The sequence below is a fragment of the Nycticebus coucang genome, chromosome 2 (assembly GCF_027406575.1).
Source record: "Nycticebus coucang isolate mNycCou1 chromosome 2, mNycCou1.pri, whole genome shotgun sequence".
NCBI classification, from domain to species: domain Eukaryota; kingdom Metazoa; phylum Chordata; class Mammalia; order Primates; family Lorisidae; genus Nycticebus; species Nycticebus coucang.
In genome coordinates this window covers 39,084,849-39,099,243 of record NC_069781.1, presented here as the reverse complement: position 1 = coordinate 39,099,243, position 14,395 = coordinate 39,084,849, and the positions used below count along the sequence as shown (strand labels likewise).

Here is a 14,395-nt window from a genome sequence, read left to right as displayed (position 1 = left end):
AAGAGAGGAGCCGACTGTGGGAAGACTGGGAGCTAGGGGGAGGGATAAACAGGAGCCACCACGGAGAGAAGGGCACGGAGGGCAGAGGAGGGCTAGGAGAAGGGCGGCTCACAACCAGGTAGTCCTTGTTTCTGTGGGTGAGATCCTAACAGCTCTGTCAGCCACGCCTATGCCCTGGACATGGAAGTGGAACATCTATTCCAGAGAAGGGACTGGCCTCTGCTCCTCTAAGGCAGGATGAAGGGACAGTCAAAAGTGGTTCGGGTGAAGCAAGCACTTCTCACCCTGCATCTGGATGACAACAGCCCCAGACAGAGTGGGGCAGAGGACAAGCCTCCACACCTGCCAGAATCCAGCTTCGGTCCACTGGAGGCCAGTGTCACTGTCAGAACATGAGGAATGTAACAGCAGCTAGTTCCAGGTGTCCAAAGCACTTCCTATACATTTTATGTAGACTGAGTCATTTAACTCTCACAACGTAAGGTGGGGTACAACATCACCCCACTTTGGGGATAGGGAAACTTAGGCATGCAGAGACTTTGAGCACCCACAGCCACATGGGTAGTAAAAGGGGCAGAGCCAGAGCCCAGGCAGCAGATCCCAGGACCTGGCCCTTCTGCACAATGCCACGTGACACTTCAGGTGTGACAGCTGCACATTCACTACTTCTCCCCAGGAGGGGCCCTGCCAGCAGCAGCCTCCCTGTTAACACGACTTTCCCTAAGAATTAAGGGACGCTGTTACCTGTCTGGACCCTTCCCCCCACTCTAGGAAGTTGCCTTTATAGACAGCCTCACAAATCAGACTCCGACAGAGCTCATCTGAGAGGTGGGACAAAGAGCCCACTTCCCCCAACACCCTCGCCAGTGCTCAGGAGGAGGAGGCCCTGTCATCCTGGAGACGGGCAGATGGGGCACCAATGCCAACTTTGCCAAGGGACCCAGGCAGGTGCCTCACCTCAGTTCCCTACCCTGAAGGTATGCACACTCCCACCACATAAATGATAGGGTGGTTGCAGGATCTACAAAGAGAGTTTAGAAAGAGCTTTACAAACTACATGTACAAACTAAAAGAGATGATTATACTTTTAAGTTATACGATATTGCCATCAATTAAAACAAAACTTTCATAACTTATTGAAAATCCTTAGTTTTTCATTTTATAAGTAGGCTTTATTTTATATTCCCTCTCATGGAATCAGATGTTCAAAACTTCAAAATATTTATGTGGAGGGAGGTTTTCTGAAATCCTAATGCCCCTCACCTCATCTTTTTTTCTCTCTTAATAGTCACTTTACTTTTCTGTATTAAAACCAACTGACCGACCGACCCACCAACCAACCATGAGCCAGGTTTGAGTCAATGGGGCAGTCTGCCGCTAGCCAGCCCTAAGGGTGCTCTGAGATGCAGGTGCTGCTACCTCTCTGATAGTAAATACACTCCCAGTGTCTCTCTCGGACTTCATAGTCCATGAAATGCTGAAGGACTGAAGGAGCAGGTGATACTCATTATACTCATTTGATGAAAACCTCCTGCCCCCGGCCCAGCTGGACGCCAGTCACTCCCTACCACCCCAGGGCCTGTAGCAGGGACCCATATCCAGCCTGGCACCTTAGCCAAATCTGGGCACTTCTGTCCCCTACACCTGCTCTCCACCTTCTAACCAGTTTCTCCCTCCCACTGGTGCTGCTTCGCCAGCTCCTCTAACCCCTCTGCCTCCACATCGGAGGCTGCAGAGCTTCCCAGCCTGTGGCTGGGTGAGAAAGTCCACATGTCCAGCCCCTGCCTGGCCAGACTCCACTCTCTCCTCCAGACACGCTGGCTCTGGCCCAGCCCCAAGGCCGGAGTGCCGACAGCTCTCTGAGTGCAGTGCCTTCTTCTCAGATGTCCTTTCTGTCTCATTTCCCTTTCGCCAAAGTTCAGCTTAACTCTGCGCTCTGGTCGTCTCTGAGTTCTTCATTTTGTAGACCCCTTCCATGGGCTCCCTGAGTGTTGCGGGCGTTTCTGCATCTCCCAGTGCCAGGCTCTGGCAGAGGGCCTGGCAAGGGGCAATGACTCAAGTAGTAAGTAACTAATGAGCGACCACATCGATTTGCCTTCTCCTGCCTCTGCATTTGCACTGACCTTCTCCATCTCTGAACTCTGTCAACACTGGGTGATGCCAAGCCCTCTTGGCTCATTTCAGATGGAGCATACCAGAGACTGAGTCCTCTCCGGTGAATCCTTGTGAAGATGAGCAGGAAAAGAGTAAAAACATACTACTGTCCTTTCAATATTCATACCTCTATTTTTTCTAGCTGGGCACAGTTCCACACAGCGAAAACATGTACTTCTAAGTTTACCTTGGAGATAAGTACATGTCAAGTGACAAACTTCTAACCACTGAGATATAATAAAGCTGCATGGCACTTTGGGGAAGTCTCCTTAAAAAGGACAGAAAGTATACTTTTGCAATTTCCTCTCATCTTGCTGCTTGGAATGTGGATGTAATGGCTAGTGCTCTAGCAGCCATATTAGACTCTGAGGATGTGGCCCACACACCTTAGTGATGGTGGGGCAGACAGCTGAGAAAGCCTCCCAACTGTCTACAGGATAAATAACCTTATATTTTGTTTAGGACACCATTATTTTGTTTTTCTTCAATACAAGTAGCCAAATCAAATCTTTCCTAATATAGGTAGAAAGATAAAAATTATTAGTCTAGCTTTGGTTTCAACATGTTAAAATGAGAGCATGTATTAATCTCATCCCTCTTGCAAATTCCAATGATGACTAAAAACATTATTTATTATTGTTAAAAGGCAGAAATTTTTGTCAGTGCTAGAAACCAGGGAAAAGTGCTATCTGCATTCCTGATACTTTCAGGGGTTTCTACAAGAGGAAAAAAGAAGTACCCCATAGCTGTGAGGACTGGGTCTAGAGGCCGGGGCAGCGGACGATAGGTAGGCTTAAAACCCCAGTCTCACTAATGTCTCCATGGGGGAAGCCTGGAGTAGAGTCCATAGATGGTGAATCCCCTGTAGTACTCACAGCTTACATGTTACCCAGAGAGAAAACGACTAAACAGAGACAGCTGAGCCTGGCTCCTAACCAGGCAGCTACTGCATCAGTCAGGCAGAGCCCAGGGCATCGCCTCAGCTAACCTCATACTACCCTGACACACAGAAATCCCCTAGCTCTCCCCACAGCACGCTCAGGGTCCCTCCCAGGTCCCAGAGCAGCAGAGACTTTTGGTGAGCAAGTTAAAACTATAGCAAATCCATACAATCCGCCTTCCCCTTCCCTTTAAAATTCTTGAAGATTTTTATCAGCTGGGACACCCCTCAGTTGCATAACTGCAGCAACCTCTGATGGATGAAGGCCAGGTAAACTCTCCAATGGTCTAGCTCAAAAAAGGGAAAATAACGAGAAACAGAACCAGTGTCATCTTATGAACCAGAGACAGAGAAGCAGAAGTACCTCTGAGACGTTCTCCGTACGCTCAAAGAGGACACGAGCATATCAAACAAAAGCAGGCGGTAGGTGGAAAGCTGGAAAGATTTCTTGGAGATGCGAAAAATCACTGTTAAAGTTTAAAACACCAAGGAGGGCCAGGCACGGTGGCTCACACCTGTAATCCTAACACTCTGGGAGGCCAAGGCAGGTAATTGCCTGAGCTCAGGAGTTTGAGACCAGCCTGAGTAAGAGCCAGACCCTTTCTCTAAAAAAAAATAGCCAAGTGTTATGGTGGGTGCCTATAGTCCCAGCTACTTGGGAAGCTGAGGCAAGAGAATTGCTCAAGCCCAGGAATTTGAAGTTGCTGTGAGTAGTGACGCCACAGCACTCTACCCAGTGTGACTAAGTAAAACTCTGTCTCTAAAAAATAAAAGTAAATAAAACATCAAGGAGGCAGGAATGACAGACTGGACATGGCAGAGGAAGAAAGCCAGTGCACCCCCTGCTTGTTCCTTGAACTAAAACACAAACTCCCCAATCCCATCTCCAGTTTGATGGGGACGATGAGTCACTCTCACGATGCTACATACTGAAGACACTTTTCACGTACAAAGCTGATCACTAGACTGTCCAAATCCAGGGATCACACTCTGCTGCATGGCTGGTGGATCTGTATAGGACAGTGGTTCTCAACCTTCCTAACGCCACGACCCTTTAATACAGTTCCTCTTGTTGTGGTGACCCCCAACCATAAAATTATTTTTGTTGCAACTTCGTACTGGTGTAGGACTTTTATCTGGCTAAAACAGTAAAATTTTTAAGTTTACTGAGATATAATTCACTTACATAAAGTACGTAAGTCGATGATTTTTAGTATGTTCACAAAGTTGTGCAACCATCATCACATTTGATTTTAGAACAATTTTATCTCCCCGAACAGAAACCCTGTACCCATTAGCAGTCACTCTCCCTCCTGCCCTTCTCCTATTCCCTGGCAACCCCGAATCCAACCCCCTGCCTCTGTGGATTTCTGTAATCTGGACAATTATGTAGTCAACCTCTGTGTGGCCTTCATGGCTTCTTTCACTTAGCATAATGCTTCAAGGTTCATCCACATTGCATCGTGTCAGTACTTCACTCTTTTCACGGTGGGATAATATTCCATCATACAGAAGTACTACATTTTATTTACCCATTCATCACTTGATGGACACTTTGGTTGTTTCCACTTTTGGGCTATTACCAATAATGCTGCTATGAGCACTTGTTCACAAGTTTTCATGTGGACATGCGTCTTCATTTCTCACGGGGACATACCTAGGAGTAGAATTGCTAGGTCAAATGGTAACTGTGTGTTTAACATTTTGAGGAACTGCCAGGTTGTGGAATAGTAATTTTTTTAAAATGTGAATTGAATGCTTTTAAGCAAATAGGAGCTGTCTCAGATTCCCACAGACCCTACATCCAGATACGTAACAGAGATTCCTGAGGATCTGCTTTTGGCCTGTTTTGAACCTATAAGCCTGTCAGTCAATCCCATGCAGCAAAAATATTTTCAAGACAGACCCATACTTTTCTAGAGAGAGTAGTGCTCAAAAGTGCAAAATTCTATTATAACGAAGTTAAGCCATAAGGTCCTAGGATTTTCACTGCAATGAACTGAACTAAATGTGCTGAACACAAATTCTATTTCCTCAGCTGTCTCAGTGAAAAAGATCAAGCCAAACTTGCAGACTGAAAGCCTACGTATTTAGACAAAGTTGTTTTTTATAGTAAGATTTAAATTGACATTCAAAAGGAACATCATTACCTCTTGTTCTTCAAAAATAGGCTGATACTTCTCAAGTGATAATTTCTTAAGGATTCCAGTCAGTTCGTCTTCGAGAGGGAAAGATGTAAAAAAAGAAAAAGAAAATTTTTTTTAGAATTTAGTAAAATGTATCAAAAAAGTGATCTTCAAATTTCCATAGAGTAGTGATCATATTCTTTCAAATGATATTCTACAAGCAACTCCAATACAGAAAGATCTAAGCTGTGCTCCAGAGGATGAGGCTGGCAGTGGGTCCTGGTACCTCCAGGAAGGCCCTCCATTTCTCCCAAAACCCCACCTCAGTCTGCAAAGCCAGGGCTGGTTCTCTCACGGCTGCAACCATCAAGTTCTTGGAGTTCTAGCCGCTGGGACTAAAATTCTGCCGTCCTCTGGGCAAGAATACACGGTAAATGTTGATGCCAACAAGTCCTCAGCTCATCTGAGAAAGAACTTACGAGCATGCAGGTTGGCTTCAGACCAGAGCAGGGGTTTAGCTCACGTCTGTCGAGGCCATGGCCTTCCCAAAGGAATGAAGCGTCTGAGAGAACAGCAGAACTTCAGAAGGGTGCAGGCTAGAGGAAGATTTGGGGAATCAGAGCAGCAAAGATAAAGAAAGAAGACAAGACCAGTATCTGGGGGGCTGGGAGAAATAATCATTTGAATAATCAATAGGGATTTACCAGACTAGGCAGTGGAGACTCAAAAGGTACCAAAACAGACAAGAAGGGAGCTGACAGGCCAAAGACTGTAGGAAGGAAGAGAACGGGGTTGAAGGGTAGGTGGCAGTGTGCCCCTTGTTTTACAGAAGGCTTCTCTTACAAGGTGACAATTGAGCAGTAAATGCGGAGTGAGCTATGCAGACACCTGGGAGAACATTCAGTAGCATCCACCCACCCAGCAACCCATCCGGGGAGCAGTGACTACCAGAGTGCCCCCTAAATGCTAGGAAAACAGGATGGATAGGTCCCTGCCGCGAAGGCCCTCAGTGTGCGGGAAGACACAATGATGAGGGTGATGCAGTGCTCACTATCGGGCCCCTGTACGTGGCTAGTCCATTTGCCTTTTACAGTCCCACGAAGCAGACCTTATTACTGCCCCCATTACTGAAGTGAGGCATTATCTCAAGGGAGGTCACAGCTAGTCCATGGCAAAGCAGGGACTCAAACCCAGTGGCCTAGTGACCTGGCCTGGGCTAACCCTGTTCCCCACTTCTCTCACTGGAGCTGAGTGCTATGGTAAAGGGCACAAATGGGGGATGTAGGGACAGACAGGATAGTGGACCCAGGAGAGTGACCGAAGAAGGCTGCACGGAAGAGAGGCTACTGAGGGAGGAGACATGTGTTAACTCGATCCCCAATCCACACACAATCCAATCCACTGTACTTATGACGCTTTGCTCCTGCTGTGCCCTCCACATGCAGTCTGCCCATGGTGGTGTGCTGGTAAGTGCTAGCAACTGGCTCTCTGGGGGAGGAGTGTGTGCAGGTGGGCACGCAGGCACATTCGCCTACTGCAGATTTTACTGAGACAAAGAATTGATAGCATATAACTTATAAATAATAAAAAATATAATTTCTCTATTATAAATTCCTCACAGCCAATCGATTCTCACCAAATGCTTTCCCTGGTTTTTGCCCCCCTTATATCCACAGCCAAGAAGTAGAGTTTGAACATGACCGTTGGTTGATAGTCTTGTTTACAGGAACAAATAAGATAGAATGAAACACCAAAGATGTATGTTGGAACTTCATGCAAACAGACTGGCTGAATCAGATAATGGTTTTCAAATACTGGGACAATATATTCTCAATTTTTTGTGCTATTCAAAATGTAACGACGATAGACAAAACACAATTTTAAGTTTAATCTTCATTATTAACATTTTTCCATCACTGTCTAATCTCGACAATCCATAACACAATGAACTGGGCCCTGACTGGTGTGGTATTTGCTGATTTCCTTGACGGAAATACCGTCTTCGTGGCCAATTTCAATCTACTAACATAATGTCCGTGGAAGCAGAGCTGGGAAGCGATGCATAGTTGTTATTAGTGACGCATCATTATATGGTGTGTACGCCCTACAGATACACAGATGTAAACAACCTTCAGAGTGCAGACAGTGGTCAAATGTATTAAAAAATTAGAAAATAATACATTTTAAGTATATATACGTTTTTATAATTTACTTAATTATAAGTTCTTGTAACTTTTTAACAAGATCTGTGTTAAATAACCAGCTTGGAAATTTCCTGTAAATTTATCAGTCAGCTCTGGCACAACACTTGCCCAGCCCTTTCTCAGTCTCAGGATCCAGCCAGAATGCCCACTCTCCAGGGCACCCTTTCACTTCCATGATACACAGCACTTTGCCAATAACTCGGGTTTGGGTTTTTTTTAATTTCAGAATATTACAGGGGTACACGTTTTGATTACGTCATTTGCTTCTGTGTATTTTAAGTCAGTTACAGGTGTGCCCTTTACCCAGTGTGCATTATACTTGTTAGATGCGAATTCACCCATCCCCTCCTCCCCTATCCCACCTACTTGATTTCCACTGAGTTTTACTTTCAGATGTGCACGTAAGTGTTGATTGGCTAATTCCAATTTTGCACTGAGTATATGTGGTCTTTATTTTTCCATGCTTGCCATACTTCACTTAGAAGAATGGAACTCAGGTTTGAACTTCTTTGTGTAACAACAACCTAGTATCATTATGTTGAATGTGTTTGTCTCCTGCTAAGTTACCTTCACACTCAGCACTGGTTTCCACACCCAGTGACTGCCCAAGAGGCCTTCCTAGAACAAACTTGAGGCTAAGATGGTAACACCATCACAGGCCTCACCATTTCCAGCAGGAGTCCAGAGCAGGGGACATAGTCTAAAAATGGTGCAGGGCAAAAGCCTGAATGCAGGCCTTCTCTGGGCCCACAAGTTTCCCAGAATACTATAAGGAATAGCTACATGGGGACGGATTGCAGCCCCTCCCTCTAACAATCTTATGCTTACCGGACAAAAATTCTTGCTGTCTCAAGACCCAGGAACTCTGGAAGGGAAAACCAGGCTTTCTACACCAGAGAAATTAAACTAAAAAGAAACAACTAGTAATCTTGTTTTTTCATCCCAATCAGGGCTTTGCGAACCATTTTCTATAATGAATAAGAGGGAAAGAGAGTGGGCCTGGGCAGTCCCTTCCACATACCCACTGTCTCAACTCTTCTGGGAAATGATGAGGCACAAATATCTAAATGAACTCAGAGCTTAATCTCTGAGGTGGGAGAATTCACGAGTGGGAACTTAAGACTCCATAAAGAAAACCTGGTTAGGGCAGAATGAGATTGCTGGTGAATCTCTGAAGCCTTTACAAATGATCGAACTGGACATCACACAACAGTAAGAGCAACCCCTCAACAAAGAGGATACCAACGGCAACACACATTTTCCAGCTGAGGACAGACAGGAGCCTGGGCAGGGATTCTCACTTACCTGGCTTGGCAGACCCTGCTCATCCCCTTCCTCCACAGCAGCTGCAATGAGCTGCCTACAAGTGTGCTTTGAGGACCACGCATGCACACGGTAAGGTTGCCCTCTCCTCGGACTTACACACCTCGATTTGCACCTGCCTGGGCCCCTTCTCTCACCAAAGCTCCCTCCCTCCTTCCCCTCTCAGCTCCCAGGAGCCATGGGGGCAGTTTTAAAGGATGGGCTTTTTCTCCATCTTCCTTTTTCTTTCCTAGGGCCTGACTGCAAATCCTCCACTCTTGCCCCGTTGTCCACTCATCTTCCTTCCCTCATCATTCCCATGGGAGAGGCCTGTGATTCATACAGGGAGGTTCCAAGGTTCCTGGTTGTACTGGGCATCTATTACTTTCACTTACTCAGTATCCATCCCCGTCCTCCTTCTGGAAACAGAACTTCAATTCTCCCTTGAAGAGCCTCTTGTCTCCCACTTCTAATCCATACAATGTTGGCAGGACAGACCCTGGCTCCAGCTCCAAAGGCATACAACTGGGCTGGGCTGGGCTGGCCAATCAGTGCATTCCACCCCCTTGGGCACAGAGATGGCCAAGAACAGTCAAGGATGGGCAAATGACCCAAGTCATTATAGATTCTGCCAAGTCAAGCCTTAACCCCTTGGGATTTTGCTGGACCTCCTAAGAAAGCAGCACTCTTTCTGCTGGGGCTGCAAAAATAGTAGGAAGGTAAAGTAAGCCTGAAGCTGCCTGCCATCATGTGGAGACAGCCTCCCTAAGTTGAGGAGAAAAACACTTCCAGAGCAGGTGGACCCAGCCGAGCCTGAAGCACACCCTAGAGACACTCCCATCATATGAGCCAATGAATGATCAGGTTTCCCTTTTCCTTAAATCACTTTGAAGGGTCCCTCACTTGCAACAAAGAATCCTGATTTGGGGCGGCGCCTGTGGCTCAGTGAGCAGGGCGCTGGCCCCATATATCGAGGGTGGCGGGTTCAAACCCGGCCCCGGCCAAACTGCAACAAAAAAATAGCCGGGTGTTGTGGCAGGCGCCTATAGTCCCAGCTACTGGGGAGGCTGAGGCAGGAGAATCACCTAGGCCCAGGAGTTGGAGGTTGCTGTGAGCTGTGTGACGCCACGGCACTCTACCGAGGGCGATAAAGTGAAACTCTGTCTCTACCAAAAAAAAAAAAAAAAAAAGAATCCTGATTTGTACAGGGTTCAGGGAAAGTAAATAACTCAGTATTGAAGGAGCATTTCTATGGGTGTATGTTTGTGCATATAAACAAACTCACCTATATTCAAAAACCACTTAATGGAGCCTACTCATACCTTTAGCACCGTAAAGACAAAAATACAAGGCAGAGTCAGGGAAGAGGAGGGGCATGAATGTTTATTTAAATGAAAAAAAAAAAAACCTGGCCCAGGATGCTTATAGCAACTAAGGGTACCTCGTGGCTCTGCATGGCCAGGTCAAGGTTAGAGGAAGAGGCTTTGGGACCCCAAGGGACTCACCCTCATCCGTGATGGTGCCACTGCTGGAGCCCCCGCTGCTCTTGGACTGCCGGTGGGATGAGGACGAGGACACTGAAGACTCGGCTGTGTGCCCCTTGGGTGATGGGGAGGGCGTGAGGGTGGGGGAGGTGCTTTTGGAGGTATTGGAAGTTCCAGATGGGGGCCTTTTGCTGCTCTCCACTTTCTGCTGAAAAGATTAAGGCAAAAATACGTAAGCCATCACCTGGAGGATGGAGATGATGAAAAGAGACACCTACAACCGGGAACATGGGTGGTATTTGACTCACCACAATGTTTAACCAGGATTAGAAAATCTACTTTTAAAAACATGCAAAGCGGAAAGAACATTATTAAAACAGTTCTAGGAAAATCCACTCTTGGAGCAGAGAGACGGAGCAGGGAGTGGCGAGATTCAAAAAGTGGCACCTTACCGGTTAGAAAGTCCAGGTATTGGGTCCCAACCCTACAGCTGCCACGTCATGACCCCTTACCTCTCTGGGCCTCAGTTAACCAGCTCTAACGTGAAAGTGCAGCTCAGAGATGCACAAAGTCCCATTCCTATGCCAGTCACTTCCAAACTTTTAACCAAAAACGCTTATTATTTTTCCCTTTTGTTTGGTCATGTAGCTTTTTAACAAACGTTTTTAATATTGAAACAATTCTATACACATGAAGGAGGAGTTCCACAAATATAACAGGGTTCTCATACACTCCCCATTCAGCTTCCTCTGATGAGAACATCTTCCATAACCACAGCACAATTATCAAAGCTAACAGGTTAACATCAGTGCGGCTTTGTTAGCAAGCTTCCAGACTTCCCTTAGTTTCACTGGTTGCACCACTGATGTCGCAATTCTGGCCCAGGCCCTGATCCAGGACCCCTGTTGCCCTGCATTGTCCTACCTCCTTCGGCTCCTCAGTCTCCCCTTGTCTTTGTGACCATGACAAATTGAAGGGTCTTGGTCAGGTATTTTGGAGAATGCCCCTCAATTTTGACTGGCCTCATGTCTTTCCATAATTAGAGTTGCCTGTGTATGTGTGGGACGACTACCACAGAGGTGATGTGCTCTTCTCGGGGGGTCACGCCTGTGCATGGAATCTGATTTCTGGTGATTCTAACCTTTGCTACTTAGTTAAGTGGGTGCCTGGCAGGTTTCTCCACTGTAAAGTTACTATTTCCCCCTTTATATCTTACAAATATTTGGAAGGCGATATTTTAGGGTAAATATCTTTTTTTCTTAAGGTTTGGCCACAAATCTTAGCATTCATTGGTGGATTTCATATGCCATGATTGTGACCTATGGTGTTCCAATGGTTATTTTCAATTTTGCTTAGTCCCTCCCCCTTCATTATTTGGAATACTTCTGCACAGAAGAGTTGATCTTCCTCTCCTGTTTATTTACTCAATCACTTTATTCATATCAGTATGGACTCAGGATATTTCTTACTCTCTGGGCAATCACCCAAGACTATTGTTATCTATGTTGTTGTTCACTGTTCCAGCTTTGGCCATTTCAAGGTACTGAAGGTTGGCTCCTATGTCCTTCTAAAGTGCCTCTTTTTTTCTTCTTTCTTTTTAAAAGCACTTCTCTACTTTCTGACACCACAAAATACTTGAGGCTCATCTTGCATTTTCTCTGATCCAGTAGAGCAAACCACTTCTCCAAGTCCTTCCAAGGTCTCTTATATCAGAAAATGGCATTTAGAAATGAAAATCTGGTTACTAGGTTGCTCACTGCTACTGAGATGTCACTGTTTCTAGGTCCTCTCAGTAGAAAGAACAAGGAAATATAGGAATGCATATTAACCCATGCATACACAGCCAGCCATACTGACTTTTACATGTATCAACTCTGTGCATGTATTTTTAACGCATGTGTTCATACTGATTCACACAGATACTGACTTAAATCCACCTTCTACAGGGTTCCTTCTAGCATTCTCTGGATTCTGGACAGTAAAGAACTCGGCTCACCACTGTATCATTTGTTCAACCTTTATAAACACGTAAAGTATACATGCATGCAAAAAAATCATATATATGTAAAGTGGTATCAAAATTGCTAAACCTCTCCTGGTAAGAAAAAATTATTCACTAGAGTACAGTGCTTGTGTGCAGTACTTCCGTCTGCACTTGGTCTCATACACTTATACCCCTCAACGTAGGGTTTTCTCCTCCACCTCCCATAGTGTGGTTGTGTCATTCATCTGTAATACAGTTAGATCCCTTGTCATTACCTGCATTCCATCTTTGGTTACTGGTTGATTTTGTATTTTTGCATTTAGTAAAAATAGCTGTTATATACAACTCCACGGGATGTGACAAACACATATGGTTGTACAGCCACCAACAGTGTACCGTACAGAACAGCTGTCATCCCCCAAATTCTCACATGCCATCCTTTTCTAGTTAATCCCGCCCCCAATCCTAAGCCATGCAAATAACTGGTCTATTTTCTATCCTACGGATACAGAAGGAAAAACAAACTTCTTCCTATGTTCTCACCCTACAACAATCAACAGAGGCGGCTTCTCTTCCGGGACCGAATGTGTGGGGATTTTAATCCACACATAAACTAGCAAGCAATTCTACAATGAACTAGCTGTGTGTCCTCCAACTCAATTCTGACACTCTACCTGGAGATAGCGTCAGATCCCAGAGGTTTAGGCTCAGTCTCTCAAGTCTGCCCCCCGCCCCCAACTCTTCAGGTGCCAATCAAAAGCCCCAGGTTGTTTTACCCATGTTTCTTACTGACAGGCTACAAAGTAGTGTTCTCACATCTCCCTCGGGGTTTTATTTATTTTCTTTGCTCCCACATGTAAGTGAGAACATGTAGTGTTTAACTTTCTGTCCCTGGCTTATTTCATTTAACATAATATCCTCCAGTTCCATCCATGTTGCCAGTAATGAACAACAGGATTTCAGCGTTTTTATGGCTGAATAATATCACACCCGCATATAAACCAGTAATTGCAAACAAGTGTTTCCCCGAGTTCTGTGATATTCCTGATTCTCAGGAATCTGCATGTGTTCAGCCAGGGGAAGCTCTCTGAACCCCGTCCTTCTGTGTTTTTATGGAAGCTTCATTACATAGACATGACTGACCAAACCACTGACTACCAATGACCAACTTAACCTTCAGCCCTTCTCCCCACCCCCCATGGAGGTGACCAGTGCCCATACAAAGCTGCCTATGGGCCGCCGGTTACCAGTGAACACGCTAGCCTGCAAAAGACATCACTTTGGAGATTCTAAGCATTTGAGGAGTATATGCTAGGAAATGGGGATGAAGACCAAATATATATATATATATATCCCTACAGTTTTGCCTTTTCTACAACATCATACAAATGGAATCATACAATATGCAGACTTTTGGGCCTGGCTTTTTTCACTCAGCATAGTGGCACACACTCCACTGCATGAATGCATCACGTTTCGTTTATCCATTCAGCTGCTGAAGAGCATCTGAGATGTTTCCAGCTTGGAGTGATTTGTAAAAAACTGGTATAAACATTCACAGATTCTTGTAGGAACAGAAGTTTTGTAAAAATTCACTTAGGTAAAAACCTAGGAGTAAGATAGCTCCTAGGTTTTTGGTAAGTAGATGTTTAGTTTTATGAGAAACCGTCAATCTTCTCAAGGCGGCTATAGTATTTTACATTCCTACCAGAAATGAATAGGAGTTCCAGAAATTCTACATTTTTATCATTACCCGTATCTCTTTATTTTTTAATTTAGCCTACTAGGTATATAGTGCTATCTCAATTATGGGTTTGATTTGCATTTTCCTAATAACTAATGATGTTGAACATCCTTCCTTAAGTATCTGTTTAGCTATTTTGCCCATTTAAAATTTGTTGTGTATGTTCTTATTGCTGAATTTTGAGAGTTCTTTATTTATCCTAGATAAAAGACCATTATCAGATACACAATTTCCAAGTATTTTCTCCTCGTCTGCGGTGTGTCTTTTCATTTTCCTAATGGTGTCTTTTGAAAATATTTCAGCTATGATGAAGTCTAATTGGCAATTTTTTCTTTTATGGATCATGCTTTTAGTACTGTATTCTTTGACAAATCCAAGGTCATGTAGGTTTTCTCCTAAAAGTTTAGTTTTTCCTTTTCTATTTTAGTCTCTGATCCATTTCAAATTAATTTTTATA

The 14,395-nt window shown here is 44.8% G+C and overlaps 1 protein-coding gene across 7 annotated transcripts in view; it reads right to left on the bottom strand.

Annotated features, from left to right (window-relative positions):
* Positions 1 to 14,395, bottom strand: part of ANKS6 (ankyrin repeat and sterile alpha motif domain containing 6) — a 68,523-nt gene that overhangs the window by 11,042 nt on the left and 43,086 nt on the right. For 5 of the 7 annotated variants that reach the window (XM_053567846.1, XM_053567831.1, XM_053567857.1 and 2 more), the window contains exons 12-13: positions 10,232 to 10,418; positions 5,245 to 5,312 (exon numbers count right to left, since the gene is read on the bottom strand). In XM_053567846.1, the coding sequence (XP_053423821.1) occupies positions 5,245 to 5,312; positions 10,232 to 10,418 (255 nt within the window). Of the gene's footprint in view, positions 1 to 5,244; positions 5,313 to 10,231; positions 10,419 to 14,395 lie in introns of those variants that run through there. The other 2 variants (XM_053567839.1, XM_053567867.1) reach the window with 2 other exon arrangements.